This window comes from Pleurodeles waltl, chromosome 1_2 (assembly GCF_031143425.1).
Source record: "Pleurodeles waltl isolate 20211129_DDA chromosome 1_2, aPleWal1.hap1.20221129, whole genome shotgun sequence".
Lineage (NCBI taxonomy): Eukaryota > Metazoa > Chordata > Amphibia > Caudata > Salamandridae > Pleurodeles > Pleurodeles waltl.
The window spans coordinates 735,816,686-735,844,369 of NC_090437.1; the positions used below are offsets into that span (position 1 = coordinate 735,816,686).

The 27,684-nt window shown below is 41.5% G+C and overlaps 1 protein-coding gene across 2 annotated transcripts in view; it reads right to left on the reverse strand.

Moving 5' to 3' along the window:
* The window catches only part of PDGFC (platelet derived growth factor C), a 752,668-nt gene that overhangs the window by 224,681 nt on the left and 500,303 nt on the right, over positions 1 to 27,684 (reverse strand). For both annotated transcript variants that reach the window (XM_069243160.1, XM_069243169.1), the window contains exon 3: positions 3,978 to 4,158. In XM_069243160.1, the coding sequence (XP_069099261.1) occupies positions 3,978 to 4,158 (181 nt within the window). The remainder of the gene's footprint in view (positions 1 to 3,977; positions 4,159 to 27,684) is intronic.

The following is a 27,684-nucleotide window of genomic DNA, read 5'->3' on the forward strand; positions in this document are numbered from 1 at the left end:
TTTCCTGCAGATTCCGGAAGGTTCCATCACAAAATGTAGGAAAAATGTGTGATTTCAAGTAAAGGTGGGGGTTTGCAGGGCATTGTGGGTAAGAAAATGGTGCGGGTTATGTGAAGCACACGCCCCTGGACTCACTCGGATGTTTAGTTTTCAGATGTGTTTAGGTCTTGTAGATTTTTCTGCATGGCAGCGTCCAAAGTCCAAAAAGGGCAGCCCTCACCATTTCAAGTGGGATGATTTTGAGAGTAAGACAGGCTCTCATGGCCCAAATGTAAAACCAAAACCCCAAATAATCAAATGTCCTCTTGCTTGCCATTGGGATAAGATCTTTTAGTGTGCAGGGAGAGAGCTGAAAGACTGTTACACCCTTCATTTGGGGTGGGGGCATAACCATGCCCATACTGGTTGGTAGCCACCACCCCACTATTTTTTTTTTTAATTCCCTGGCATCTAGTAGGCTTTCTGCCCCGCTGAGGAGTGGATTGGGGGTAATTGCCCCACCTGCCCACCGGTGGGCAGAACTACTTTTTCCCCATTTAATTGGGGTGGAGGTATGGCCATACATCACCCTCTTTTTTAAAACAAAAGTCTTACCTGGTGTCTGGTGGGCCTTCTGCCCCTCTTGGAGGCAGATGGACCTTACAAAAATAGGCTGATCTGCCGTAAGGGGGGGGCAAGAAAAAATGTCCAACAGTAATGTGTCCCCGCAGGGAGCGAACCATGCGTAAGGGGCTGCCCCCCCAAACAAAACACACACACCTATCCCTGGTGCCTAAGTGGTTTCTGCCTCCCCTGGGGGCAGATCGTCCTAATAGAAATAGGCCGATCTGCCCCAAAGGGGGGGCAGAAATGGTCTAAATTAATTTTTCCCCCCAGGGGAGAGACCCTTGCCTAAGGGGTCATTCCCCATCTGTTAAAAAAAAAAAATCCCAGGTGCGTACTAGTTTTAGCCATCTTGGGGGCAGATCGGCCTAATTAAAATAGACTGGTCTGCCCCCAAGGGGGACAGAAATGGCTTAAAATAAATTTGCCCCCAGGGGAGTGACCCTTGCCTAATGGGTCTCTCCCCATCTGTAAAAAAATAAAAAATAAAAATTCCCGGTGCCTCGAGGTTTTGTGCTCCCCTTGGGGACAGATCAGCTCAATTAAAATAGGCTGATCTGCCCCAAAGGGAGCAGAAATAGCCTAAAATAAATTTGATCCCCAGGGGACCAACCCTTGCATAAGGGGTCGCTCCCCCTGCATGAAATTGACACAAAAAAATGCAATTTTCAGAATTGCTTTTTAAAATCCTATTCCACCATAACTTGTGATTTTAAATTGTGATTCCAGAGACACCAAACTTGTGGGGCCCATCTCTTCCCAATTGAAAATTAAACATATAAAATGTAATAAAGCAATCCCAATGTTACCCTAGGGGAGAGACAGGCCTTGCAGTAGTTTTTCACCACTAGGAAATGCAAAACGGAAGCGTACATGTCCTCTGTTTTAAATACACTGCACCCTGCCATTGGGCTGGCTTGGGGCTATCTTAGGCGTGACATATGTATTAATGTAAAATAAAAGGAAGGTTTGGGCCTGGCAAAAGGGTTAACTTTCCAGGTCAACATGGCAGGTTAAAATTGCCCACGCAGTCTCTGCAATGGGAGGACTGCATCGCGTTTAAAGGGCTACTGAAGTGGGTGGCAAAAGCAGTGCTTCAGGCCCACCAGTTAGCATTTAATTTACAGGCCCTGGGCACAGGTAGTGCACTTTACCAGGAACGTATAAGTAAATAACCATGTGTTAAGCCGAGAGCACATGCCCTTTAGCACTGGTTATCAGTGGTAAAGTGCCCAGAGTCCAATAGCCAACAAAAACGAATTCATCAAAAAAGTGGAAGGAAAAGGCAGACAATGTGAGGATGGCCCTTCAGGAAGGGCCATTTTTAGGGTCCAGCCTGTGTATCATGAGCTTGCGCATGCGTATCGCTTGCGAGACGCTATAGTAGTTACAATAGGGCTCGGAGCCCCACCCATGTGACGCCAGTGTCTTTTATTGGTGTGTGGGCTTGCATTTTTAAATCTGCTTGCTTTCATTAGTGGAAGGCATGCATACATCATACCTTTTCCGGTGGTTAGCCCTCCTCAAGCGCAGCGACCAAGTACTGAAATCATACGAGGCTCTCTGTTTTCCGTCTGGTTTGTGGACTACTTTTTCTCTTTTTTTCGCAGCACGATCTTACTTGTTTAGCAGGGCGATCGCGCTCGGTTTTTTTCCATTTAATGAGGCAAGAAAAGTCCGGTTGGGAGTTTACAACTGCTAATAGCGCTAACTCGGAGAAATGCGAGACCCGTAGCATTGGAAATGCTGGTTAACACATGCTTCTTATAGTCCCACATCTGTGTGCTACTCCACCTCCCTTGTACCTTTTGGTCCTGTCTGTGGCTCATTATTCCTCCCTCCACCTTCTTTCCCTTGTCTCTCAATCCTAGCAATACATTCCCCCTGGCTTTTCTTTTCCCCACCATTGCTTCCACGATCTACATCCTAAATGAGCTCCAAATCCCACAGAAACATGAAGAAGGCTGAGAGTTACCCCCCTGCTCTGCCAAAGTTTATTACTTATAGAAACAACCGGCAGTATGTATTGAAGTCAGCCTTGCCTTTTATACAGTCCTCTTTTTGTTACAGTTCTGAAGAAATTTTAAAGAATTGCAGAAAGTGGACCCGAGTGTGAGCAAAGCACCAGAAAGACGGGTGATGGGCAGAAAGGCAGTGAGTGGTAAAGATTAATTGTTACTAGAAAGGAACGTTCTTAACTGTTCAGTGTCTAAATAAATACAAACCATCACTAGCACTTTCTTTAGCCCAACGCTTTCCAAGGCCTTAGATAAGGAAATAGTCGTTGGTTAAAGAAGCGTGTACCTTTTGTGATAGAAAAACGAAATACTAAAGTGGCTCGCATTCATCATATACACACAGCAATCCAACATACTATTCAACTCTGGAAAACCGCACAACCATAAGTGTGAAAACACATATGAGCAGCTCACTGAAATTTGGCTGAGTTTTCTGTTTTCGGTTGCTTTAGATATTTAAATACATCCCCTGGGAAATGGCTCACAGTTCTGGGCAGGATTTCCCAATGCCTTCTTGGGTACATGTTATCAAACAACAACTTGGTGGTTTGCGATTGAAGATATTTTTAGCAGAAAGGGCATTTTATGCAGTGAATTAGTAATGCAAGCTTTATTAAAGTTTCCACATGAATGATCTGATGTGTCAGCGCCGTCCCCACGCTCACGACCGTTCATGTCAACCGCAGGAACATTTTGTAAGTTATGATGCAAAAAGGCAACCCATGGCCCCAGAACAGTGTTTATCTTTCATTAACCTTTTATTTTCTTTCAAGCAAACGGTAACTGAAACCAAAATATCACATTACCGGCATGGGGAGCAGCGATACCATTTTTTCTGATAACCACATACCCTGGGAGCGTTGTTTTACTCCCTGTATCAGCCATGTAAATCATTTCTCTATTGTGCACTAAGTATTTATCAATTTTAGGAACCCGTCCAGAAACCACTGGCTCATCGCTTCCTTAAAAAAAACACATTATTTAAAAGTTATGTATTCATCACGTTGTCAAGTTTAACTCTGTAAAACACTTTCCCTTGTCATATCAAGGGACTCATTCAATAAGTGCAATATGAAAGAAGTATTGACTATTTGTTAAATATTTAATCCCATCAAATACCAAAAGTCTTTCGAGCCTTAAAAATATACATTTACAAAAAAGCGATGGCGGTGGTTGAGATTTATAATTACAACTTATTTCAGAGTACACTACATCTGGTGTATACGTTGCTGACCAGAGGCCCTAAATTCATGCATGGAGTTCAAATATTTTGATGCTCCCTTCATTAAAGACAGACACAAATGATCCAATTGTTTCTTCCGTTCATAGCCTCCTACATAACGTTGTTTCACTTACTTGCATGAGAAGACTGTAGTGAATGAGGAATCCAGGAGCGGTGGGAATATATTCATCGGAAACAAAGCGGATTCTGATCTGGTTCCCTTTGGACACCTGCTTCCCCGGTACAGCATGGGAGCCACACCAGCGGCCAAGGATTGTGCCATCGGCTGGTTCCTCGATCTCAAGAAAGTCATACCTGGACGGAGTCGAGAGAAAACGTGCTTTAGAGAAATCTGCATTCAGCAGCACACATGCAGAGATAATGGGCTCTGTTTCCTCTTTCACCACGTTCACAAATCAGCATAATGTGCTTACACTTATAGGGTCAGATTACATCTCGCACTTCTTTCTCCTCAGAGTCCTCAGTGAAATATTCGAATGGTCACTAATGGCACGGGCTACATTTTCGCTTCTTTATGCAAGAAAAATAAATCCCTTACTTTACCAGATCACGAGCCAACCTGGTTTTGTCCTTTTCAAGTGAAACTATTTCTGGGGGAGGAGACGCAGTAATAATACTGGTTGGGGCAGCCATGTTTATCCCCTGGTCACTCGCATGCGCTAGTGCTACGCAAAATAACCTACAGCTCAGACATTTCGAGTCCTGCGGGACTGTAAGGTTTGATCATAGGTGGACATCTTGCTCGGTACACCTTTAATTCCTACAATAGCAATCACTCAGTTCTCTTCTCTTGCAGTCAGCTTCTTCATATATTTGGTACCAGGTTGTAGACAAGCGGAATGGTTTGGTGGGTAATTGAAACGTGGTACTTATCAAACTTGGCGTGGATCATGGCAACTCTGACAAATCCAGGGTTTACCATTCTCTCTCATCCTACAGATTTAACAACTTGCCGTCTCCAGTCAGTAACAATATGTTTGAAACTCTGTGTGCACACCTGGAAGCAGCATTTTGAGATTTGTGTCTTGCACGTATTCAGAAGTGGTAAAAATGTGAATATTGACTCTCTTTCACAAGAAGATGGTTGCATCCTGATCCCCATTCTATAATGCCCATTAAACAAGCAGCTGCTTTTGTGTTAAAAAAACTTTCTTGTGGCAATAAGAAAATGTGAATTACAAAAAGTACAAGCATAGGTTAAAACTGACGGGTACACATGTCATCACAAAACACTAGAAGAACTGATAAGATTAAAGACTTACAATCAGGTGTTGGCGTATTATCATTATATTTCCTGTGGTTTATGTGGTTTATGGGTCTAAGGTGTAATTGGGTTTTCTGGTGCAGTGTTTGGGATTTACTATACCAATGATATATCAGTCTGATGGTGGCAGGAGCAGATTCCTATGATAGTAGTATCATTAGTCGGAGATACGTCGAATCCCTAGTGTTGTGTCAAGGGATCTTTAATATGGAGAGATAGCTCTGACTGTAAAATATAGACAGCAAATTGGAGATAAAGATATCAGTGGACGAGTGTTAGTGGATATCATACGTGAGAAAGTGAGGGAAAGGCAAGAAAAGTAGACAGCCAATTGGTTATGTTCAGTGCATGAATGGTGGCAAAAAGGGATTGTAAGTTGGTTTCACTGATGGGATCCAAGGTGGTGGAAAAGATTGGTGGCCCAAGTTCATAGTTAATTCTCCCTGGCAGGGAAAAGACTAAGGGCACTTATGTTTGTTGAAGATAGAGTTCAGTTTGTCTATTACCTTTGCCCTATTTGAAATGGGAGTAGTTAAGAATGTTAATTTTTCAGGTAAATGTTTGATGAGAATGGTGAAACCATTACCATTTTTGATTATACAGAATCTGACCCTAGAAGTAAGCATATCACATTTGTTTTTAATTACCTTCAGTGGGTCGGTTTATACACCTACAAGGTCCAAGGAGGTCGCCTTGCAGTCTTATATGTGAATATGTCTTTTACTTCCTTTTCAATATTTTTCCCATAAGATCTTTAAATTGTCACAATCAGATATCACATGCATCGGTGTACTTTTGGTGGCTAAACAGTGCCAACAGATGCCCGTGAGTTAGAGACCCAGTTTTAATTTTTTTTAGACATCACAAGAGGTTATATGAATTTGCATCTATCTTGTTTGTGCAATCATGGTGGATATATTCGACAAAAAGGGTACTTGAATCTACTAGTCCAGCTTTTATCAGTAATATATTATCCTTTTGAATGTTTTGATAGAAGTAGGGCTGAGTTTGCTAAGGTACTTAAGTAATTCGAAAATGAATGTCATTTGTTGATGAAGGCATTCAGGAATGTGACTAGATTAGAATCTGAATGGGAGAGATTCAGTTAGGACAAGACAAGTATCCGTTTAAATGAGTAAGCTCTGTTTTTGTCTGAAATTGGGAAATATGCAGTGTCTGATTTGCTTCCAAAAGTTAATTAACGGCTGCCCATACTGGAAATGTGCTTTCTATCTTAATTTTCTTGATTTTCAATAAGTATTGAGGGCTTCTGCTATGTCTCCTTTATGATTAGGTGAGAGAAAATTGAAATTGTTGTGCTTGGCCAAAAGAACTGATGATTAAGAAAGCAATTGAATTAAGTCTCTCTTGATGTCAAGCCAAAGAGGGGTACGTTTTATGTGTGTGTTTTATATAAGCATCTCAAAAGGAGTTTTGATACAGTACTAGTTTGAAAGTCTCATATTCCAGACTCTTTGGATATCCTTAACTGGTAAGTGAAATGAACGTTTTATTCTTGGCCCAGATGAATTTATTTGTTATGCATTCAATATTTAGAAATGTGAATGATGTGGTTTATGAAGCAGCATTTCGATTCTGAGGTTTACTCTGGGATTAAGAGGATTAACATGTCTATGTTTTGAAGTTTTTACACCAGAATGATGTGTGTGGGCAGTCGGCTGTCGGCTGTTTTTAATCTGGTGTTTTTATTAGCCAAACATTATCTTTGGCTGCTGCAAAAGAGGGTAGATAGCCATAATAGTTTGTGAGTTTCATATATATAGATGCATTGGCTAGCTTTAGTTTGGTTAGGGACATGTGTATTTTATCAGATCAAATTAATTCATTAATTAGGCTGTCTATTTTTTAAAAAAACTAAGGAAAATCTCTGAGGCAGCATCATGGTGGTGTATGTTACATAAGTGAGAGCATTATTGAGCACCTCAAATCTTCTTCACAATGGTAGGAACCTAAGTGACTATTTATCAGTTATGTGAATTATTTTCTGATTGACATTTTGGCATGGCCAAGTCATTAGAAAAAACACACCTTATTATGTAGGGGGTTCTTGTTGCCACTTTAAACCGGAATCTTTAATCATGATACATCTGCCACAAATATACAACTGCATTATTTCTGATGTATTTCGTTTGAGGTAATAACTATTTTTGGGATTTCTAATTTTGCAGGAACAGGAAGTTTAATGTTTGAGACAAATAAGATGATGACATCAAAGAAGCTGGCCATTAACATACGTAGTGTCCCTAATTATAATGTCACTACTCTGTTCCTCAGTTTAAAGAGCTCTTGTGAGGCGTACAGCCACTATCAGAAATGGGTGTGAGTGTAAAGGGTTTCCATTGGATCTACTGTTCAATTTAGGATGACTGGTAGTTCTATGAGGTGAGCGCTTAAGAGCAGAACAGTTGAGATAAAAAAAAACATAGATGTAAGAAGTTGGGCTATTGGTTAAGGTGTGTGGAAGACCTACTCGAGCAACAACCACAGTACTTGCCAGGAAGAACTACAAAGTTCATTATATTAACCTGTGCTTATCCCTCCAGTATTTTGACACAAAGCAGTCAAGCTTAACCTAGTGGCAATGTGTAAAGTATTTATATATCAAACGAACATTAATAAAGTGAAAACACATTCCAAATCAATTTCGAAAAATAGAGTACATTTTAATAAATACAATTATACTAGAATGACAAGCATCCAATCAGGAGACCCCGAGACATTCAATTTTGAAATATTTGTAAAAACAGTGCCTAAAAGCACAAAGTGCAACTTATGATCATCTGGTTGGGTTAGACTTCGCGTTGGCACTTGTAACAGGGGGCAGAGTCTTGATGCAAATGGGAACAATTTTCACCTTTTCTTTTAGGAAGAGCTTCTGTTGATGCCAGTCAAGGGTCCAGGACCTGGAGACAGCTCTTGAGGATCAGGACTAACTCTAGTAGAGACCAGCCGCAGGGCTCAGACATGTCCTGATGCAAATCCAGATGTGTACAGATGCAGTAAGTCAGCTGGGCAGTTACATGGGGGCCTCTGAAGCTTGTTGTGTCCCAGTAGATCACAGAGATGGTCAGTCAACTGATGCTTGGAGTCACTCTGGGTAGCCTGGGATGAAGGCAAGCAGGTCCATTTTTCTTTCTTAGACAGCAGGGCAACCCTCTGGCAGCAGGACAGTCCATATTCTGTATCTTCCAATTATCCAGAAGTGCTCTGATGAGTGGCTCTGGAGGTCCAATATGTACATCTGGTGCCAGCTTCTGAGTGGGAGAATCCTTGTTCCCCGACACATCTGGTTCTAGAAAACTCTTCCGCTTCCCTTATCAAGGTTCCAAACTTCTCAGGGTGACAAAAGGCAGGGCAGGCTGTCCCATTCAGTCCACACCTAAGCTACCTTTTTGCTAATGTCTGGAAGCAATACAAAAAACCCAACAGCAGAGCCATTTACTGTCATATGACCCAGAGAGTCTTGGAGGATCCAGGTATCACCACCTCTTCTTCTCCTCCCATTACTATTGCAGGCTTAACAAGACAGTCATTTTATACTTATATTAGAGACTGCTCAGCAAAAGGCAATTGTTGGTGGCTCTTAATGTTAATTACTTATTAGGTCAGGAGAGCTGTTGACCTGTGTGGACCTTGATCAATATTTACATGTTCTGCTTATAGGAGGTGGATGAAAAGAAGTGAGCATATACTACTCCCATTCGTAAAATGGATCCTGTGTCCTAGGTAGACATTCTTCACTTGTTTGATGTATGGTAAGTAATCTCTTTCAATTTAAATGGTGCTTCAGATTTTCTGACATTGGGTTATCTGCTAATTACATTTTGCCTGACTAATATTGGTTGTTAGTTATTGGCAGTGGCCTGTAGACAGGTACGTTGAGTGACATTTGTTTGCCAGAACTGTTACAGAGTCAGAACACCCACAGTGTGGCAGCCTGTTGTGCAGATTGAAGAGGAATGCCAGGAAAAAAATTCACGTGCCACAACATGGGCCACTTTTATCCACCATATGAATCTTTCATTCAGGAGGGTTCCATTCAAGAGACCTCGGGTTTAGTACGCTTTTGGCATTTTCTATGCATGTGATGCATAATGAAAGAAGAGGCATTTGCATCACTTGGTCATAATGAGATTTCTTTGCTCTCAGGCTCAATGTCATGTTATCCTCAAGCAGTAAGGACTGTGACATGAAACAAGGGTGAGTTGGTGATGAATTTTACCAGTATGTTATCAATGCATCAACAATGATGAATTCTATCCTTCTGGCAAAAAGAAAGATACAGATTCACTTTAATATAATTAGTGTTATTTTTAAACACATCAGTCACCAGAAAGAGGTCTCTAATAGATACCATTTTCAAGAGTGACCCCTTCTCTCATGCATGGAATGGAACTGCTTTGAACCACGTAAATAAACCTAAAATCGGTACTTGACATGACCACTGTCTCCTCAGCACAGGCCCACGGATTAGGTCTTGCTGAAGTTGCAGCAGATTTTGTTACCCTTCAACAAAGCTCTTCTTAAGCATTTCTCACATCACAGTGATTCAAAGTAATAAGAGGTAAAAAGGCTCAATGGACAACAGGACAAATGGGTATACTGTAAAAGAAATGCCACACAAACTCAAGGTGAGGATTGCAGTGGGTATCGATGATAAACTAATTAGCAAAATAGTATTGAAATGGTTTCTCACCTGTAGGAGTAGATTTGCAGCTTGAAGCATTTTCTGTATTTACCTGCTGTGCATTATTCTGCCATCTAGTGGTTGGGTCAAGGATTCTCTTCTGTAGTAGTAGTCCTTTTTTTTTTTTTATGAGCATCAACAGTTCCACCATTTGGTGTCCTACCCTGCCTCCTCTGATGTCGTAGTACCTCCCCGGAAGCTCCCCTTTGTGAGTGCCATCTTCAGGTTCTTTTTTTCCCACCATTGGGTCTGGAAGCTTAACTGAGGACTCTCCAAGTCATGGAAGGAAGTGAAGTTTGGACGGAGTTTTGTTGGAAAATTTAGATGAGGATCACTGACTCAAGGTAATGCAGAGGATTCCTGCTTTCGGAAGGAGTTTCAAGGTTGTTTAGAGAATGCCCAGACAGGGAGCTCACTTTTCTTCATGATGGAGAAAATCCCATTTCAAATCTGCTCAAACTGAAATCATAAATGTACACAGAAGGACCAGCACCAGGAATGTGATGAAATGGTTACTTACCACTATGAGTAATTTTGTAGCCTGAAGAGTTTTCTGGATTTACATGCTGTGTGTTATTCAGCCATCTAGTGGTTGGGTCCAGAATTGTCTGTCTTCTCTTTTTCTTATTTTTTTAAAAACTTTTTTTGGGCATCATCGACCACCATTTGGTACTTGGTACGTCCCCTGTGTGATGTCAGACGGCACCCTGGAGGTTTCTGTGTGTGGTAGTCATCTTCAGATTCTTTTTCCATTCTTGTTCTTCTCTTTCTTTTCTCCTTTCTTTTTCACAGTTTATCTTTATTTCTGACCTCTTCTCTCACCTGTTTGTCTTGTTCTCATTTTGGGAAGGTGGGTGGGTCACATGTGAATACAGAAAACTCTTTAGACTGCAAAACTACTCCTACTGGTAAGTAACCATCTCGTTTTGCTGCAAGAATCCTTGTGCATCAGATTATGTAGCCGTTTCTCCTTTGTTGGGTTGTTTGGGATGAAATGTTGAGCATGTAAGCAGGTGCTGTAGGACCTTCTGTCCCACTTGGGCTTCCTTATGCATTTGTATGTCCACACAATAATGCTGTGTAAATGTGTGTGGAGATGCCCATGTTGCTGCTGTGCAGATAGTGTCTATGGGCACATTTGCCATGAATGCTAGTGTTGCTCCCTTCTTTCTTATGGAGTGTGCTATAGGGTGATGCAGTAGACAATTACCAGCTGAGGTGCAGCATGTTTGTATTGTCTCCATGATCCATCGTGAAATAGTTGCCTTGGTGACGGGTAATCCCTTGCTGGATTTGGAATACGAAACAAACAGTTGGTTTCCCTGGCGAAACTGTTTGGTTAGGTAATAAATCAGCACTCTTCTTATATCAAGCGTATGTAATGTCTTTGCCAGTTGCGTCTGTGGATTCTTAAAGAATACTGGCAACTGGATGCTTTGATTGACGTTGAATTTGCTCACCGCTTTAGGTTGGAATTGAGGATTTGTACTAAGGACTACCTTGTCCTTGTGAATTTGCATGTATGGTTCTAGTATTGTTAGTGCTTGAAGCTTGTTTACTCTCTGTAGCAATGTGATTGCTATCAGAAAAGCAGTTTTAATGTGGTAAACTGGAGTTCTGCTTTGTACATAGGCTCCAATGGTTTTGTCATCAACTGTGTTAATACCGTGTTCAAGCTCCACATTGGAGCTGATGCTTTACTTAGAGTGGCAATTCTTTTGGATCCCTCAAGGAATCTTTTTAATACAGATGCAGTGAAAAAACATTTACACCGAGCTCCCCTGCTGTAGGCCCCAATTGCTTCTAAATGTACTTGTTGTTGGCTTTCTAGCCTCCTTCAGTATTTCCATGGTCCTAGGTGGCAGGTTTAGGTATCCAAATTCTATTTATTCAGGTGCCATGCTGTTAGATTGAGTGCTGATGGTTCCGGGTGAACCACTGGCCCCTTTTGCATTGTGCAGGTCTCCCTCCACCTTGATATTGATTATTTGTCCTTTGAACAGCTCAAGTAGAATTGAGTACCAGGCTTGTCTGGCCCACTATGGGACTATTAGGATGATATTCATCACTGGTTGCCTGGCCTTATCCAATAGTTTTAGGGGAAACGGAGGAAAGGCGTAGACAAAACTCCCTGACCAGTTTAGTGACAGAGCATTCCCTTCTAACTGGTGGTGTTGAAACCTGGAGGCAAAGCGTTGACATTTTCTGTTTTCTGCTGATGCGAACAGGTTAATTGTTGGTGTGCCACAAATCCGGAAGTTTTTTTCTAGGTTTTCCTGTTTTATCTCCCATTCGTGTGAGCTGCTTTCCTGTCTGCTCAGTCTGTCTGCCTCTATGTTGTCTTTCCCCAGTACGTGGACTGTTTGCAAGTTGATCCCTTGTGGTATTGCCCATTTCCATGACTCTTGAACTAGTTTGCTTAAGGTAAAATACCTTGTTCCCCCTTGTTTGTTCCGATAGAACTTTGTTGTCATATTATTTGTTTGGATTTGTATGGTTTTCCCTGCTACTTGTGTTTGAAAGGCTTTCAGGGCTAGGAACACTGTCTTCATCTCCGGGAAATTGATGTGTATTATTGCATCCGTCCTGTTCCACTGGAACTGCATTCTCAAGTTGCCTGTGTGTTGTCCACATCCCTTGTGAGATGCATGTGTTGTGATGGTCACCAATGGAGTTGTTGTCTTGAAAGGTCTCCCCCTTTTGTTATATCTTTGAATGCCCACCATTGTATCTCCCTCTGTATTCTCTCTGTTACAACCACTAGATCCTCCCAACTCTTAGTGGCTTGTGACAGTCTGTTGCTTAGCCATTTTTGGAGTGGCCGCTTGTGGAGTCTCACATGGGTTATGAGGGGAATGCATGATGCTATCATGCCCATTAGTTTAATGACTGTCCTCACTGTCTTTTCTCCTTTGTATTTGCTTTTATCAGCAAGTTGTTCAGGTAGGGGTATACATGAATCCCCTTTCTTCTTAAGACTGTTGTCAGTCATTTTGTAAAATCCCTTAGTGCTGACTTTATTCTGAAGGGTAAGACCTTGAACTGATAGTGAACCTTCTCGAGTATGAACCTGAGGTACCTTTTGTGTGCTTGAGTCGTGAGTATGTGTAAGTAGAGATCTTTTAAGTATATGGTTGCCATGTAGCCCCCCTTTTTGTAGAAATGGGATGACCTCTTGTAGTGTTGCCATTTTGAAATATTGCATGCGGATAAATTTGTTGATGAAATTGAGGTCCAGGATTGTTCTTATTGTGAGGTCCTGGGGTGACGTGGCAAGCAAAATAATGATGGATTAAGCCCAGATCTGTGACTTGGGGTCAGTGTTTGAAAAGTTTCAACACTAAGTCCATCATTTTATTCTGTGATATTGTCCTGTTTAGGCACCGGAAAGTAATGGGAGTAGTTTCCCATGTTAACTCTCTCTTCGGTACTCTTTCTATTGCATGTTTTGCGTATGAGTTCTTTTACCTCCTTTCTTAATTGTACCAGTTCTTTTTCCTGATACTTCTTCCCTTTAGGTGGTCTTGGAGGGCTTGTTAATTCTATATAGTAACCATAGTGTACTACGTTTCAAACCCACTTGCTGGTTGTTAGTTTTGTCCATTCCTGTAGGTAAAGGCTATTATGCCTCCTACTGGTGTTGAATGTGGGTCTGAGGCTGATTTTGAGTCACTTTAAAGTTCCTCCACCTCCTCTGGGCCTCCCTCTACTACGAAATGGCTCCCTTGCAGGGTGTTGCCATTGCTGGTATCCAAATTGCTGGCCAGCCTGTTGTGTGGTGCTTTAGCCTTGTTGCTGTTGTTGTTGTTCCTGATGATCTTCTGGGTGTATTTCCTCTCTTGAAAGTACCCCTGTATTGTAGAGCACCCATTGCCTTAGCTGTCTCCTTGTCCTTTTTGATTTGTTGCAAGGACTTGTCTACTTTCTGACAGAATAAGGCATCTTTTGTGAATGGCTTATTAATTACAGAGCCCTGGACTTCAGGTTTAAAGCCTGAGATCTTGAGCCAGGCATGTCTTCTGAGGGTTGTGCCCATACACACTAGTCTGCTGGCAGTATCTGCTGCTCCTAATTCTGATTTTAAACAAGTATTGGGGATATTTTTTCCCTCCTAAATAATCATTTTGGTTCTTCTCCTATCTTCTTCGGGGAGTTTTTTCATTATCTCCTCTTTTTCGTCCCATTGTTGGTGGCCACATCTGTTGAGGAGGGCTTTAGAATTGGCTCTGCACCACTGTGTTGCTGCTTTTCTTTCCACTTTACTGCCTACAAAAGTCTTTTTCTTTAGTTCTCTGGAGGTGGTCCTGTGGCGGTATGACCATTACTCCTCCTCCTAGCCGTAGTGACAATGATGGAGTGTGCCACAGTGTTTCCTTGTATGTATTTGAGATCATTTGAAGAAGGTTTGTACTTCTCTATTCTCTGTGTTACTCCTTTACTGGAGGCAGGTTCTCTGAGAGCTTACTTGTCCTGGTCCAGTATGCTAGGTAGCATAGGAAGATACAGGTTTCCCTTAATTGTTGGCATAAGGGTTTCTAGAAGGAAGCCAGAGTCTCCTTTCCCTTCCTCCAAGGGTACTCCATAAGTTTTGTCAGCTTGTTTGATGAGGTAATTGTAGAAAGTGATGTCGTCCGGAGTGAAGTCCTCGAGGGTTAGTTGTCGATCTCGTCTTCTGGTGTCTCTGTTTCAAGGTCATTCCAGTCTTCCTCAAAAATTCCCATTACTTCCTCCTCTTCGGGGTCATAGAAGCCTTCCTTTATCTCTTTCCCATGTGGTTCTGGTGTTGCAGGGGCTTCTAAAGCAGACTCTTCTTCTTCAATATCTACGGTCGTGGAGGGCTTGCTTGGGATTCTGAATTCTTTCAGCATCTCATCGAACTCCTTCTTTCACTGGAGAAGTGTTGCCATTTCAGCTTCCAGCCTTCACCTTTACTTCTCCACCTCCAAGGCCTTTTCGACATACTGCATTAAGGATCCTCTCTTTTTCGGAGCAGCCTGTCCCTCCTCTGAAAGTTTTATGGTATGTTTCGAGGGTTCTCGCTCCACAGTGGGTTTTGTCTGTTTCATCTTTCTGCCTTCATCGGTCTCCCTGTGCCGGGATCCACAGGCCTCTTTGTTTTGTGGCTGGCTCTTGATCGCTGTTTTCTTGGGCGTTGGGGCTGCCTTGTGTGACTTCTTTTCAGGGAACAGGGTCTCTGCGGGTCTCGGCGTTCCTCTTACATTCTCAGGTTTTTCCCACTGTCATTTGCTGATTTGTTTGTGCACGTCCATGAGCATTGAGGTGGGGTTTCCCACGCAACACCCACGCTGCTCCAGATTTAAATAATCACATAAACCTCTGGCAGTGATAAAACCTTTTGCCTCCCACAGCAGGCCTAACAAGGAGAAATATTTCAATTTCTCCTAGGTTTTTCCTCTTTCGATGTGTGCTGCTTTCTGCTTAGCTTTGCGGTTCATGTTTTAATCAGATTTTATATACATTTTTATTCACAATCAGCAAGACTGCGTTTTAGCAATGGCTATTTATATTTTATCAGCTGCTTCATTCTAGGAAGGCAAGGAACACGCTGCTCATTTTATCAGCCTTTGCACTACATATAATCAGTAATCTTTGTCCCAGGCAGTTAAATGCAGTACACAATGTGCTAACTTGCTTTGCCAGTCCAAGAGCCAGCTTCTATCTCCAAGACACAGCATTATATCAGAGCTGTGTTCCCAAAGTGGCACTACACACTAACCCAAGGAGGGTAGAGAGCATTATGGTCATGACCATCCTGGGATGTGTACATGATAGGCAGGTTTGCTGGAGCTGAACTTGTAGCTTCTATAGAGGATTGTCATTTACATGACAGACCGATTCCTGCTATTCTATCCAGGTGTGGGGCTGCGGCCAATTCCTTAGATTGGGTCAGGCAGAGGATTATGTCTGCTATGCTCTCAGACATAGACAAAGGGTTAGGTAAAAATCTCTAGAACAGCTAGAACCGCACACAGCATGATGGGGTTGCTCATATTCTTCACCCTGATCATAATGTTGGTTATTTTGCCTTGTTTCATCTGCCTAATGATTGCAGTACATGTTTTTTTAATACCAGATGGTGACTGCTTCAATAAATGTATTGAAAACATATCTCACATCTTGTGTTTTGCCTTAGCATGTGTGAGGAACTGAGCAAAAGGGGCGGGCACAATCTATTTCCACCACTTCCCTGGGGAGTCATATTCTGCTTGATGTCAACATCTTTTACCCTGGCAGGTTTGGAGGTTTGGGTGAGGCACTGTGAGCTAGCCAGGAGTTAGGCCAATAGCTACTAATGGTATGGGTTGTACTCAGTCTCTCACACTCGCCGTCCTAAACATGCAGTCCTATTACCAAAGAATGAATAACAGTGATACTCCAAGGAACTGCATCATATGATCAAGAACCGTATAACGTTGCACTACCAACGTATAAAGGTCAGGTAAGTACTTATTAACAAATCTCCTGAGACGTTCTCTCTTGTATGTGTCCTATTCACCTTTTATGCTTTGAAGTCTGTGGTGCTTGGGAAAATCCTCCTCAGCTATATAAGGAGCACCTGCATTAGTCTGCAGATTGTTCAAGCTTGAACTCTTAAAGGGACACCCCACTGAGGGCCAACCACAGACACCCCTCTTAGTGCTCAACAAGCCTCTGTAACAATTGTGGTCCCTTAAACTCTGATGGTGGATACAAATACATTCTACTTCCATCCTAAACATGCAGTGTTATTACCAAAGTAGACACCACATTGTAGAATGGCTTCTTGCAAAGTTTTGATTTTAAGTTTTTGTGCCTTTATGAATTTGTTGATGAATCGTGGAGCTGGTATTGTATGTAGGGTTGTGTCTGGTTTTGGAACTAGGAAATATGTTGAATAATTTCCCTGACTCATCTCTTTCTTGGGGACTCTATCTATTGCTCCCTTCTCCAGTAATTCCTCTACTTCTTTCCCTTTTGATCTTTCACACAGGAAGTTAGCAAGGAGGACAGTACAATGGGCCAAGCTATCCCATTGGTGCATCTGCTATAGGAGCAGATAAAGAAGGTGTCAAAAAGGTTCATACTCAGAGGTGTGAACAAAAACCCAGAAGTGCGTGACTTAGTACAGACCTTAATCCTATACATGGCTTGCAATACAAGGCTGCAAAATGACATTATGTTGACCAAAGAGTACATCTGTGCACCCTACATGATTCACGCTACAAAAAAAGTCTTCCCACTTTCATTCATTTTTCAGAAGGGGATTTTCAAAATGCAAGAGGTGGATTGTTGAGCAAGCGAAAGAACTGAAAGAAGAATGGCTGGAACTTAGAGTCCCACTCTGCAGTTCTGGGGTGCCACCTTCAACTTTCACAGAGGGCAGTCTTGTCTCACAGCAGGAAACACCAAATCAGCAACATGAACACTGGCAACAACAGCATCAGAAGAATCAGACCCAACCTCTGCATTGTCTTGGTTTGAAGTGGCAGGTCTTACGTTCAGTGCAGAAGCTAAGGCAAATGAGGTCGAGCAATTGGCAGCACAAATGACACTTAAGAGGATGTTCCAAGAATATCTGGATGACCTAAAAGAGGTATATGTGCATGAAAACCCATTGATGTATTGGTTTGGGAAGATGCACAAATGCCCAGAGCTCAGCAGAATAGCAATAAAGTATCTGTATTGTCCTGTAGCCAGCATGTCTGCTGAACGTGCGTTAGTGCCGTTAGCGCAGTTGTTACAGTGAGAAAGACTGGTCTCTCGCCCGAAAATGTGGAGAGATTAAGAATGATCAATATGAACCAGCATTTTGTACCACCTGACTACGCTTTTCCCAAAACAAGACAGGAGGAGGAAGAGGATGATTGATCAGAACCAAGTGTGTTTGTTGACGAACTATTGGGTGAACCACCTGAGTTAGAGAACAGACTCTGCTTTTCGGACTGAGTAAGCCAGTGCCACCATAGAACCTTTTAATTATTTCTTGTTGAACGTCTATCTTTCTTTCATTCTTTGCAAAAACAAACAAATAGCTAGTGGAACGTTGTTTGTGTTGGATTTATGATACCCCACCATTTTTTGAAAACACATCTATGGCCGAGTTAGATCTGTGTACAGTGAAGAAGCACCCACATTCCCTTCAGGACATTAGAGACAATGCCTGCCTCCCTCACATGCAATTGCTTAACCTTTTTGTACATCATCTGGCACGGCTACCCCAGAAGATCATTGCTAAAAAGACTGTCAGTACCATGCCAAATTCCAATGTGTTGCTATCATCAAAGAGTAGATAATATGTTGTATCAACCACCATGCTTGAATTGGAAGAGGTAACTACTAACTATTGCACCAATGAGAGTTAATATATTGAGTGATTGTGAGTGATGATTAATGATGTATTTGGTAGCTGACAGTGAGATATGGATTTCAACAAATTTGTAAACTTGATTTCAATGATTTGCAATGTTTGGGGGCTGATGGGTGATAATTTTTTCCGGAAATTGATTGACCTTTCAAACTTAGCAAAAATGACCTGCAGGGTCCACTCCTTTTCTTTGGTTTCTCAGAGACCAGACCAGTCACTTTAGTTACCAAACAAAAAATACTTCAACAGCAGTGCTCTACACAGGACTACCTCACTCGGTTTGGGACTGGGATGGAGTTACTCAGAATCAGGAGAAGGAAGAAAGTTACTGACTTCAAAGAGAAACCATGATGATGGCGAACACTCTGAGGCCTAGCACTCTCAGCTCTGTGGACTGGAGAGCGTTGCATTGATTTGGACAATGCTGCTGAATGTGTGTTTGCTGCATTGTGAAACACCTCCTTATGTTCTTGCTTTTCCTCTGAGCCTTCTTGGTACACGCATGAAGCTTACCTTGCTTCCTTTTGTCCTTCTACTTTACTCTGTAACAATGTTATTGTTTTTCAATAAATAGGCCTTGTCCTAGTCCTGTCCTGCACAAACAAAATTTGGTGAAAACTCAACACTATATCTTAGCCCCAGATGGGTTCAGTCAGGTACCCAAGAGTGATGGTCATTCTAAGAAGAATGGAGATTCTCCTCCCAATTTGGAAATACAGTATCATTTTATTTAAAAAATAATAATTTTTAAAACTGTGTGGGTTAATATCAATCCTCCAAAATGTGTATTTTTCAAACCTAGAAGACATAACATTTAAGGATATACTATCCTGGGCCTCTCTGGGGCAGAAGGACTGTTTGCAATGCATTAAACTGAACTGTGTCATACTTATCCCTTCATTGTTCCCTTCCACAAAAATTTATGATGGTGTGCTGCTCAGCACCCCAATGAATCTTATTGTGGTTTAATTTGTGCAGTGCTTGACTTTGTCACACCTTTCCCCAAATCCCCTTTCCCATTGATTCATTGAGCCCCTAACCTACTTCCCTGGATTGTGTGATTTATTGCTATGTGAATTAATTTCACACAATAAATGTATCAGTCACTTGCTGGGGTAGATGTGGTGAAAGCGACAGCAACTGACTGCATGACCTCCTATTACCTGAGCAATATTCCACCCCGGCCCCATCAACATCATCACTAAGGCCTTGTGTTTTGTGTTGCGTAAAAGGTTAACCTTTTCCAACCACTCCTGACTCTGAGCCCACTTCTCATGACTCAAGGATTTCATTTCCTAATTTTAGTTTTTAAATACTAGCTCCCCATTACTCAGAAGAAGTTAATATTACTAGTTTTTATTATCATATCAGGTCTTCTTTGTTGTGTGTCAAATACTGATATTGTGGTAGTCTTTTCTCAGTCTTTCTAAAATTATGATATATGACGCACTAACTTTCTGTTTTCTTTTTATCTAGTTGACAGTAATGGATAACCCTTTCATTAATCCTGCAGTTGGAGTTTACATAGGGTGGAGTGACACCTTGTGTCTTCCCTGTTAGCATGCTAGCTTGCTACTACTACCACCCCCTTAAATTAAGATAGGATGCCACCTTGGGAAACCCTGCATAAAAAAACTGAGGTGTCAGCCCTTGCTTTATCTATTCAGGTGAGAGAAGAGCTATGTGTGTATCTAGATTTTTGTAGGCAAAATAGGCAATGTAATCATCCCCTAGTGGTCAATATAGTTCCAGAGGACAGTAGAGCAAGGTTATAAGTAAATGACATACACTTTTTTTAGCAGATTTAAAGAACAGGCTACACTAAAAGACAGCAAATGAAAACACCAAAATAAACATTTGAGGCTTTTATTTTTTAGAAATAAGAAAAACCACCCTTTCCACCCACAACATCCCCCATTCTCCCCAAACAAATGGCCCATCCCCAAAAGTACAACAAAAGTGCAAGTGAAAAACCCGGTCCTAACTCCCTTAAGACTCTCTCCACCTACAACACGTCCCTCGCACACAAACAAAAAAAATGAAAAAGGGTTCAAAAGAGGGCATTGACTATTCCGGTCCAAAGCTGATCTAGGCTTTGCTCGATCCTGCTGAGCAGGCTCTCCATTCTGTACATCCACTGCAGAATGCATTTGAGCAATGCCCTCTCAGAGTGGGAGGGAGTTGCAGCAATTCTTGTCAGGGCCCCTGATAGCAGGCAGCAGAGCTGGAGATGTAATCGCCGGGAGGCTGGATACTGGGGCTGGCACGCTGAACTGGAGCCAAGGACAGAGGCAGCTATTTCCTCCTCTTCATCTTCCAGGACCACCATCCACTGGTATTCTGCCCAGATGGTCTCTGGTCTCTGCCACTGCAGATGAGCCACTATCTGCAGTGGCTCATGTGTGGTGCTGGGGGACCAGCAGTAGTAGCTATTTTGAAAAAAGAAAAAAGAAAAAAGACAAAGACAGATTGTAAACAATGCTCTGTGCAAACACTTGTTTAAAATTAAGTGCCTGATTTAGATCCAGGCGGAGGGCTTACACTGTCACAAATGTGATGGGTATTCCATCTGCCATATTATGATCGCCATAAGATATTAATGGATCATAATACGGCAGACGGGATATCCGTCAATTTTGTGATGGAGTAAGCCACTCCACCATGATCTGGATCAGGCCCTAATAGTGGGTGGCACAGTAGCAGTACATTGCTGGTCCCCTAGGAAAATTAGAATTTGATGTGGTTATGATTGGGAGAGTTGCAGGGCCAATTTTATTTTTTTACCCACACATGCCTCACAAGCACTGTAGCAGAAAAGAATTATGGCAGGATAAAACCAGATTTTAAAAAGACAGTGATTTTATTTTTTTTCTTTTAAAGGCATTTTAGTAACTACACATTGAGTTGAAAATAAAAAATAAATTACCTCTCATTTCTGAGTAAGGCATTATGCACTATGGAGTACACTTTGTACTAAATTAATGGAGGCATGCTAACCAGTGTTTTGGGAATTTTGCTACTGTCTGCAAATGGGGCAGCTGTAGTTGACAATTATATATCTTTAATTCAAATGGCCCTGCTCTTCTCTAAATGCTGTTCACTTTCTACCCTAACTCCTAAAAGGCAGATGGATAATAAATAAGATACTATGTTCCGTACATCACATATAAAATATGGATAGTATTATCTTTTCTGTAGTAAGTAGGTGCTGGGGAAAGCAATACACTGCACTACACGGAAAGGAATGGGCTGTATAGATTGTATTTGGCACATTTATCACAGAATATCCCTTATACCAAACTTGAAATCAAATCAGGCACTTAGTCCCACTTTACTCACTGGCCTCGCCCACCGGCACGAAATATTTCCAACAAATTATTTCACTAGGCAGTAAGGAAAGGAAATTTGACTCAATCTACTGTAGGGTAAGATAGAGGGTTTAGGCAGACAAGTAGAGCTTTTGCAAAAGAATAGAGGGGGATCACTGATCATCGATTTGTCACATCCTTAAGCTTTGGTTTATTCAGTCACTGTAACAGATGAAAGTCTAAAAGGAAAAAGCTGAACGGGCAAAAAATAAATGTGGGAAACCATGAAATGTTAAATATATTTTGGAATCGCTTCATATGATCATAAAAATGTGGAACATGCCAAGAACGGATATTTCAATTTTTTGGTATGCTGGGATGGAAGAACATAGGAAAGAATAAAGGAGTGAAGTACTAAGAGGTGACTGAGTGGATGGAGGGAAACACAGCTTATGTGTTCGGTTTACAATGCATTGAAAAATGTGTAAATACGCCTTAACTGAAGCAGACACACATTGCACTGCCAACACTGCAGTATACTGCATCTCTGTCATGGCTGGTGATATGCCAGGGGTATGGAGGGGGTTGAGAACTACTAAAGGGTGGGAGATATATGTCTCAATTAACAAATTACAGTGAGTAAAGAGATTAGACCGGTAACTCAAATTCTCCCCAATTTGCATCATAGCTTTGATAATCATAAAGCAAAGTAAGTAAAGTAGGTGAGCAGCATGCCCCTCTAGCTTTGATAACCATAAAACAAAGTAAGTCAAGTAGGTGAGCAGCATGCCCCTCTCCAGAAGAGCTCTCTTGTGTATTCATCCAAGCAATTATTCAATCATCCTTTCATTCTTCATAAGTATATTCACAGATAGCCACCATGATTTAGGCTTACGTTCTTCACAACAATGCCCCTATAGCTAGTGAGTATAATAGTAATGGTCAATAAGCAAGCAATGTGACTTACCACTGCCCGTCCCTGCCGACAGTTCTCTCCCTGTTCTCCCTTTTCTCCTGCCACAGTTCTTGAGCTGGTGGCATTCTGTGTGGATCAAGAAAAAACATCATATGTTTTTTAGATGGTAGATTCGCCTCCTCTTAATTTTTTAAATAAAAAATACCACTGCAATACATCACTATAGTTTGGTTAGCACTGCAGTATCTTCTATCAAAAACATCCCTGTGGGTATTTTGTTGGTTCCTAATCTTAGAAAAGTCAGGTAGTCAAGCCACCTAAACACTTTTTGTAAAGGAGGGGCACAGCTATAGCCTATGAGGATGATGACTGTGAATCACTGAAGCGAAAGGAATGAATGGAATAATAATGGTCAATGAAAGACATATGGTGTTGGTTGGCAAATGCAATCGGACCTCATACTTTCCAGCCATGCTTCACTGTCATGGGAAATGCTGGTCTACAGTACAAATGATTACACAGCACAACATTGGGGGTGGGAGTGGTCCATGACCATGGCCACTCTCCTGTTAACTGTTAGAGCATGCGCAAGAAAAAGAAAGCCTTCTCAACAAACATACATGGTGAATATTATTTATAATACTAGCTTACTTGGGCCTGCAATCTTCTCAGAAGAGAGAAGAGTACCAAAAATCTGTTCTTAGTCTTACAGTAACACAAGATATATCGGGAAGATAGAAAGATGACCAACAAAGCAGAAGAAATCCACAGACTAATACAGACTAGGAAAAGTCAGCTACCAAAAAAACATGAAATAAGGAAAAAAGATGCAGTGATAACAGGAATAAACCAAAAATTTGATAGGGGAGTTCGAAAAAAAGAGACAGTATAAAAAAATCAACAAGGCACAATTAAAAGTACTAAAATAGTGGGAAGAGGTAAAGGTAAGGGAAATATTAATAATAATGAAAAAATAGGACTTATTGGGGTGTGCAGAACCCTCAGTAGTGGTAGTGGTAGTTGGTGCCTCCTCCTTCTCAGCTCTTCACGACCTTCCTTGGCACTGCCCCTCTTCTTGCCCTTGGGTACTGATGTATGAAATAAAGAAGACAAAAACAATAGTTTAGCGGTACACTTAATCTCCACTCATTTATGATAGGTGAACATAGTAACATTGTACTTACCTAAATCAGATCACCTATGGTACTTTTATCTACTATCGTTGAGTTGACAATACTATTCATAAAATCCCTATTTCAAATTTCCTTAACAAAAATAACATTTGGAACTAATGCATTGGAACAAATGATCTTTGATTCTATTCTTATTTCTCAACCCCCTTGATCAGCCAACTCCGACTACTTTTTTTGCAGTGTATATATGCACACTAGTACTGCACATCACTGTGAAATTATTTGGGTCTGTACGAGCTACATGTGAAAGTCACAGAGAAAGCTAACTCACTGATATCCCTCATTCATTATGGTGACAAGAGGACAGATGAGTCTGCATTGCAATGGCTTCTTAAATAATCAGCCAAAATGATCACCGATGAGTACAGTGAGGTAGCGCTGAGTTCAAACTGGATCACATAATAATATTCTTAACATAAACTAAATGTAACGTAGCTCTGAGTGTGAGTAGCATGCTATTCAGAAAAAACAAGTTAGCGTTGTAGAACACAAACACCTCAAATAATATAGTTAATACTCACCAAGCCCCAGAATCTTGACATCTAGCAGGTTGAGCAGGTGCTGCTCCCGGTCAAGGATATCCGCCAACAGTGAGTCAGCTGCTGGGTGGTGCGCTAGACCTGGCTGGTGCGATGCAGACACCTGCGTACCTTACTCCAATGCAGCTGATGCTCCTGCAGGGCGTCCCTGCTGATAGGCCTGTCGCCTGCTGCCAGCATGGAGGGGAGATGGTGCTGCATGTAAAAAAACAGTGCTGCTACTTCCACCTCACAAAAAATGGGCCAGGGCTGCACCCCTTGGTGGCGCCACCACCCACAAGGTAGGCAGCTGCTGCTGCTGGCAGTTTGGGGGGGCTGGCACCACTGCTCCCCTGCTTTCTACCCTGCTCTGCCATGGGACCGGGAGGGGTGAAAAAAATAACAGGGAAAGGAAGTTAGGATTAAATAACTAAGGGAATAAATGGAAAAGCAAAAATACAAAAAGTTACAAAAAATGAAAAAAAGTAAAAATACACAGATACAAAAACACACACTAATACAATAAAAAAAATGAGGGGTAGATTAATCAGCAGGGGGTAGGATTGAAAAGACTAGAAGGGAATTAAAAAACAGGCCCAGCACCATAAACAGAGTAAGAAAACAAGATGGCCGTGCCCATGTGAACTGCGTAGTGCAGGTCGCACACGATTTTGAAAATGAGTACGTACTCTGTATTGCATTTGATGTAAAATGCAACTTGCATGGGCACAATAGGACACTTCTCCTAACCATGAAACCCCACGTAGCACTGCAGAGTTTTTTAACCACTTCACAGAGTTCTATATTTGACATGGTTCCTGGAGGTGAAAATGGGGTCCAGCATGTGTCCTGTGGTCTATGTAAGTATGTGAATGATCTGGGTCAAACTGAGGCTCCTCATACGTTGTGATTGGGGAAAACCCTGCTGGGAAAACAGAGGTGGCAGCGTCACTGTAGCAGTCTGGCACATGTAGGAACTGAAAGCCACAGGCAAGTGGCAGGCTAGGTGTACAGGTGCCTACTGATGTGGTCGTGCTGCGGCCTGCCTTAAGTAGGTCCTAGGGTGGGCAGGGCTTCTGTTGGCAGGAAGAAAAGTGGGTGGGAAAACCTGTCCGGAAAATCCTAGCAGGAAAACCCTAGCAGACTCCTTGAAGGTTTCTCTCCCATGATCAAGGATGGTAGGTAACATAAGCAAGAACTGGGTCTTGGTCTGAGAAGGCAGGAGAGTTTCCAAGAGGAAGCATGATTGAGATTTTTCTTCATCTAACTGTACACCATATTTGTCTGCTGCCCTCTTGATAAGTTGGCCATACATTGTGATGTCATCTGGAGGCAATGGCCTTGAGGGATAGGTGTCAATTGCCTCTTCAGGGAAGTCTGTTTTCATGTCCTACCACTGAGTTTCGGCATACCCTGAGACCTCATTGTCCTTGAACATCGACAAGTCCATGCTCTCGACCTCATCTTCCCTGAAGAAGCAATGCTGTTCTTCTTCCTCCTCTTGTGGCTCTGGTGTTAAAAGGGGCTCCAACTCTTTGACTTCCTTCTCTACCTGCTCTTTTTGGGTCAAAGGCTTTTGCGGGATTGTGAACTTCCAAAGTGAAGCGACAAATGTTTTTTTTCTTCTGCAGAACTGCTGCCATCTCTGCTTCAAAATGTTTTTTCTTTCAGATTGATCTCAAGAAAAGACCCAGGCCTGAACGTGTGGTACTAAACAAGAAACCTATTTGATGCCTATGTGTCGCTTATGCATTTGACAGATTTACTAAGTTCTGGCTATTATGTATATTCCAGTGGGATAATTGTATAAATCAGGCATGAAATTCAGCGACTACACATTGTCATAATACACAATGGTGACATATGTCCGATTATGTAACCACATGTAAATGATGAATACGGTGCCTACATTCATGTGCATGAAGTTGGACAGTATATTATCCTGTAAAGGTAATTACATTGTATTTAATAAGCATTGCAGTCCTTAAAATATGACAGATTTGTGTTTATTTCCCACACTGTATACCCCATGTATGCCTAATCCATTTAATTTCCATTCAGGTGCTAAAATAAGTGTGAATATCCATGCTTTTACTGTTTTGAAAGCCCAATATGCATTGTTTGAACATGGTCTGGGCTCTGACACACTCCTGGGTATATCCACTTGTTGTGTCTAGGACAAATGGACGATCACATGAAATACAAATGCACTAATACTTTACACACCCAAATGGGTAACTTAAATGCATGCACTTCAGCTGATCACTTTTGTGAACCTTTCTTAATGTAGGCATGAGTACATTTAATATTTTACTTTTCCTTCTCCATCACTGATTGTGAATATTGACATGGAATTATAATAGGTATAATAATTATCCCGCACAGCCATTTTTCATGGACTGGTTATATATTCAACAGTTTAATCGACCTCCGGTTGCTTGTCACTTGCATAGTAGCATGTGTTCACCTCTCAAAAAGGTTTAGTCGATGTAAAAAAACACGTTTCAGACAAGAGCTTACTTTACACTGTGAAATATTCCGTAATTTAATCCCCGGGGGTTCATTTGGCTTTAGGAAGATGACAAACTAGATCGTTGAAGCAGTTATTCTGCTGAACATGTTAAGGTAACAGGGAGGGTCGTGTGATGACCATTCCCGGAGCCCTCCCATTCCATGTTTGGCTTTATTGACTTACCTAAGAAAATGAAAATAATATGTAATTCATATTGATGCATAAACAAAACGTATTCTTTAATTTTGTTTCTTTTCGTGTACTCTTCGATAAAAACAAAATAAAAAAACAGCTGGAGCATTTAAAACATTTAAATAAATAAATTACAAATTTGTATATACATTTAAGATACAATTAAGATTTGACCTTATTTTTTAATGGATTTATGTAGCTTGATCAAATATTCAACTGTGCCCAACTGAATATTTTTTTGTAAAGGTAGTGTCTTAAAATCACATAAATCTCTTTCCTCTACCTTACACAGGGTGCGTTAGATGTAAAATTCCTTTAGTATTTTGAACCCACCTTTCCTGATATGTGGTTAGCAGAGAGTACTGGTGGATTTTTAAGAGGTAAACCAGTGAGCAGGAGAGTGGTGATTCCTGAATTACATAATTACATATGGAATAATACTATGTTGTTCCAGTTGTATCTGTAACAACTCACTTTAAGGCATAATATATAAATATATGAGATAAGGTGCACTCTGCCAAACACTATAGGGCTATTGCAAGTCACAGAGGAGTTCCGTTACTATGTAGAAGAATGAGGCTGAGGGCCGAGTTCCTTTATAAGGTCATGGAACTTCAAAGTATAAAACATAGTCATATAATTACTCTTCCCACAAACCACTTAAATCCTAGGGGGCAGATATACTTACATTTCATACAACACAATGAAGCAAGGCAACTTGCTATGATGTGGTGCATGAAAGAGAGACAGCAGAAATGCACCATATCAACTAAGATATGGCACATTTCTGTTGCCTCCTAGCGCTGGCACACAGTGTGCTGCTTAGCACCAACACAACTACCCT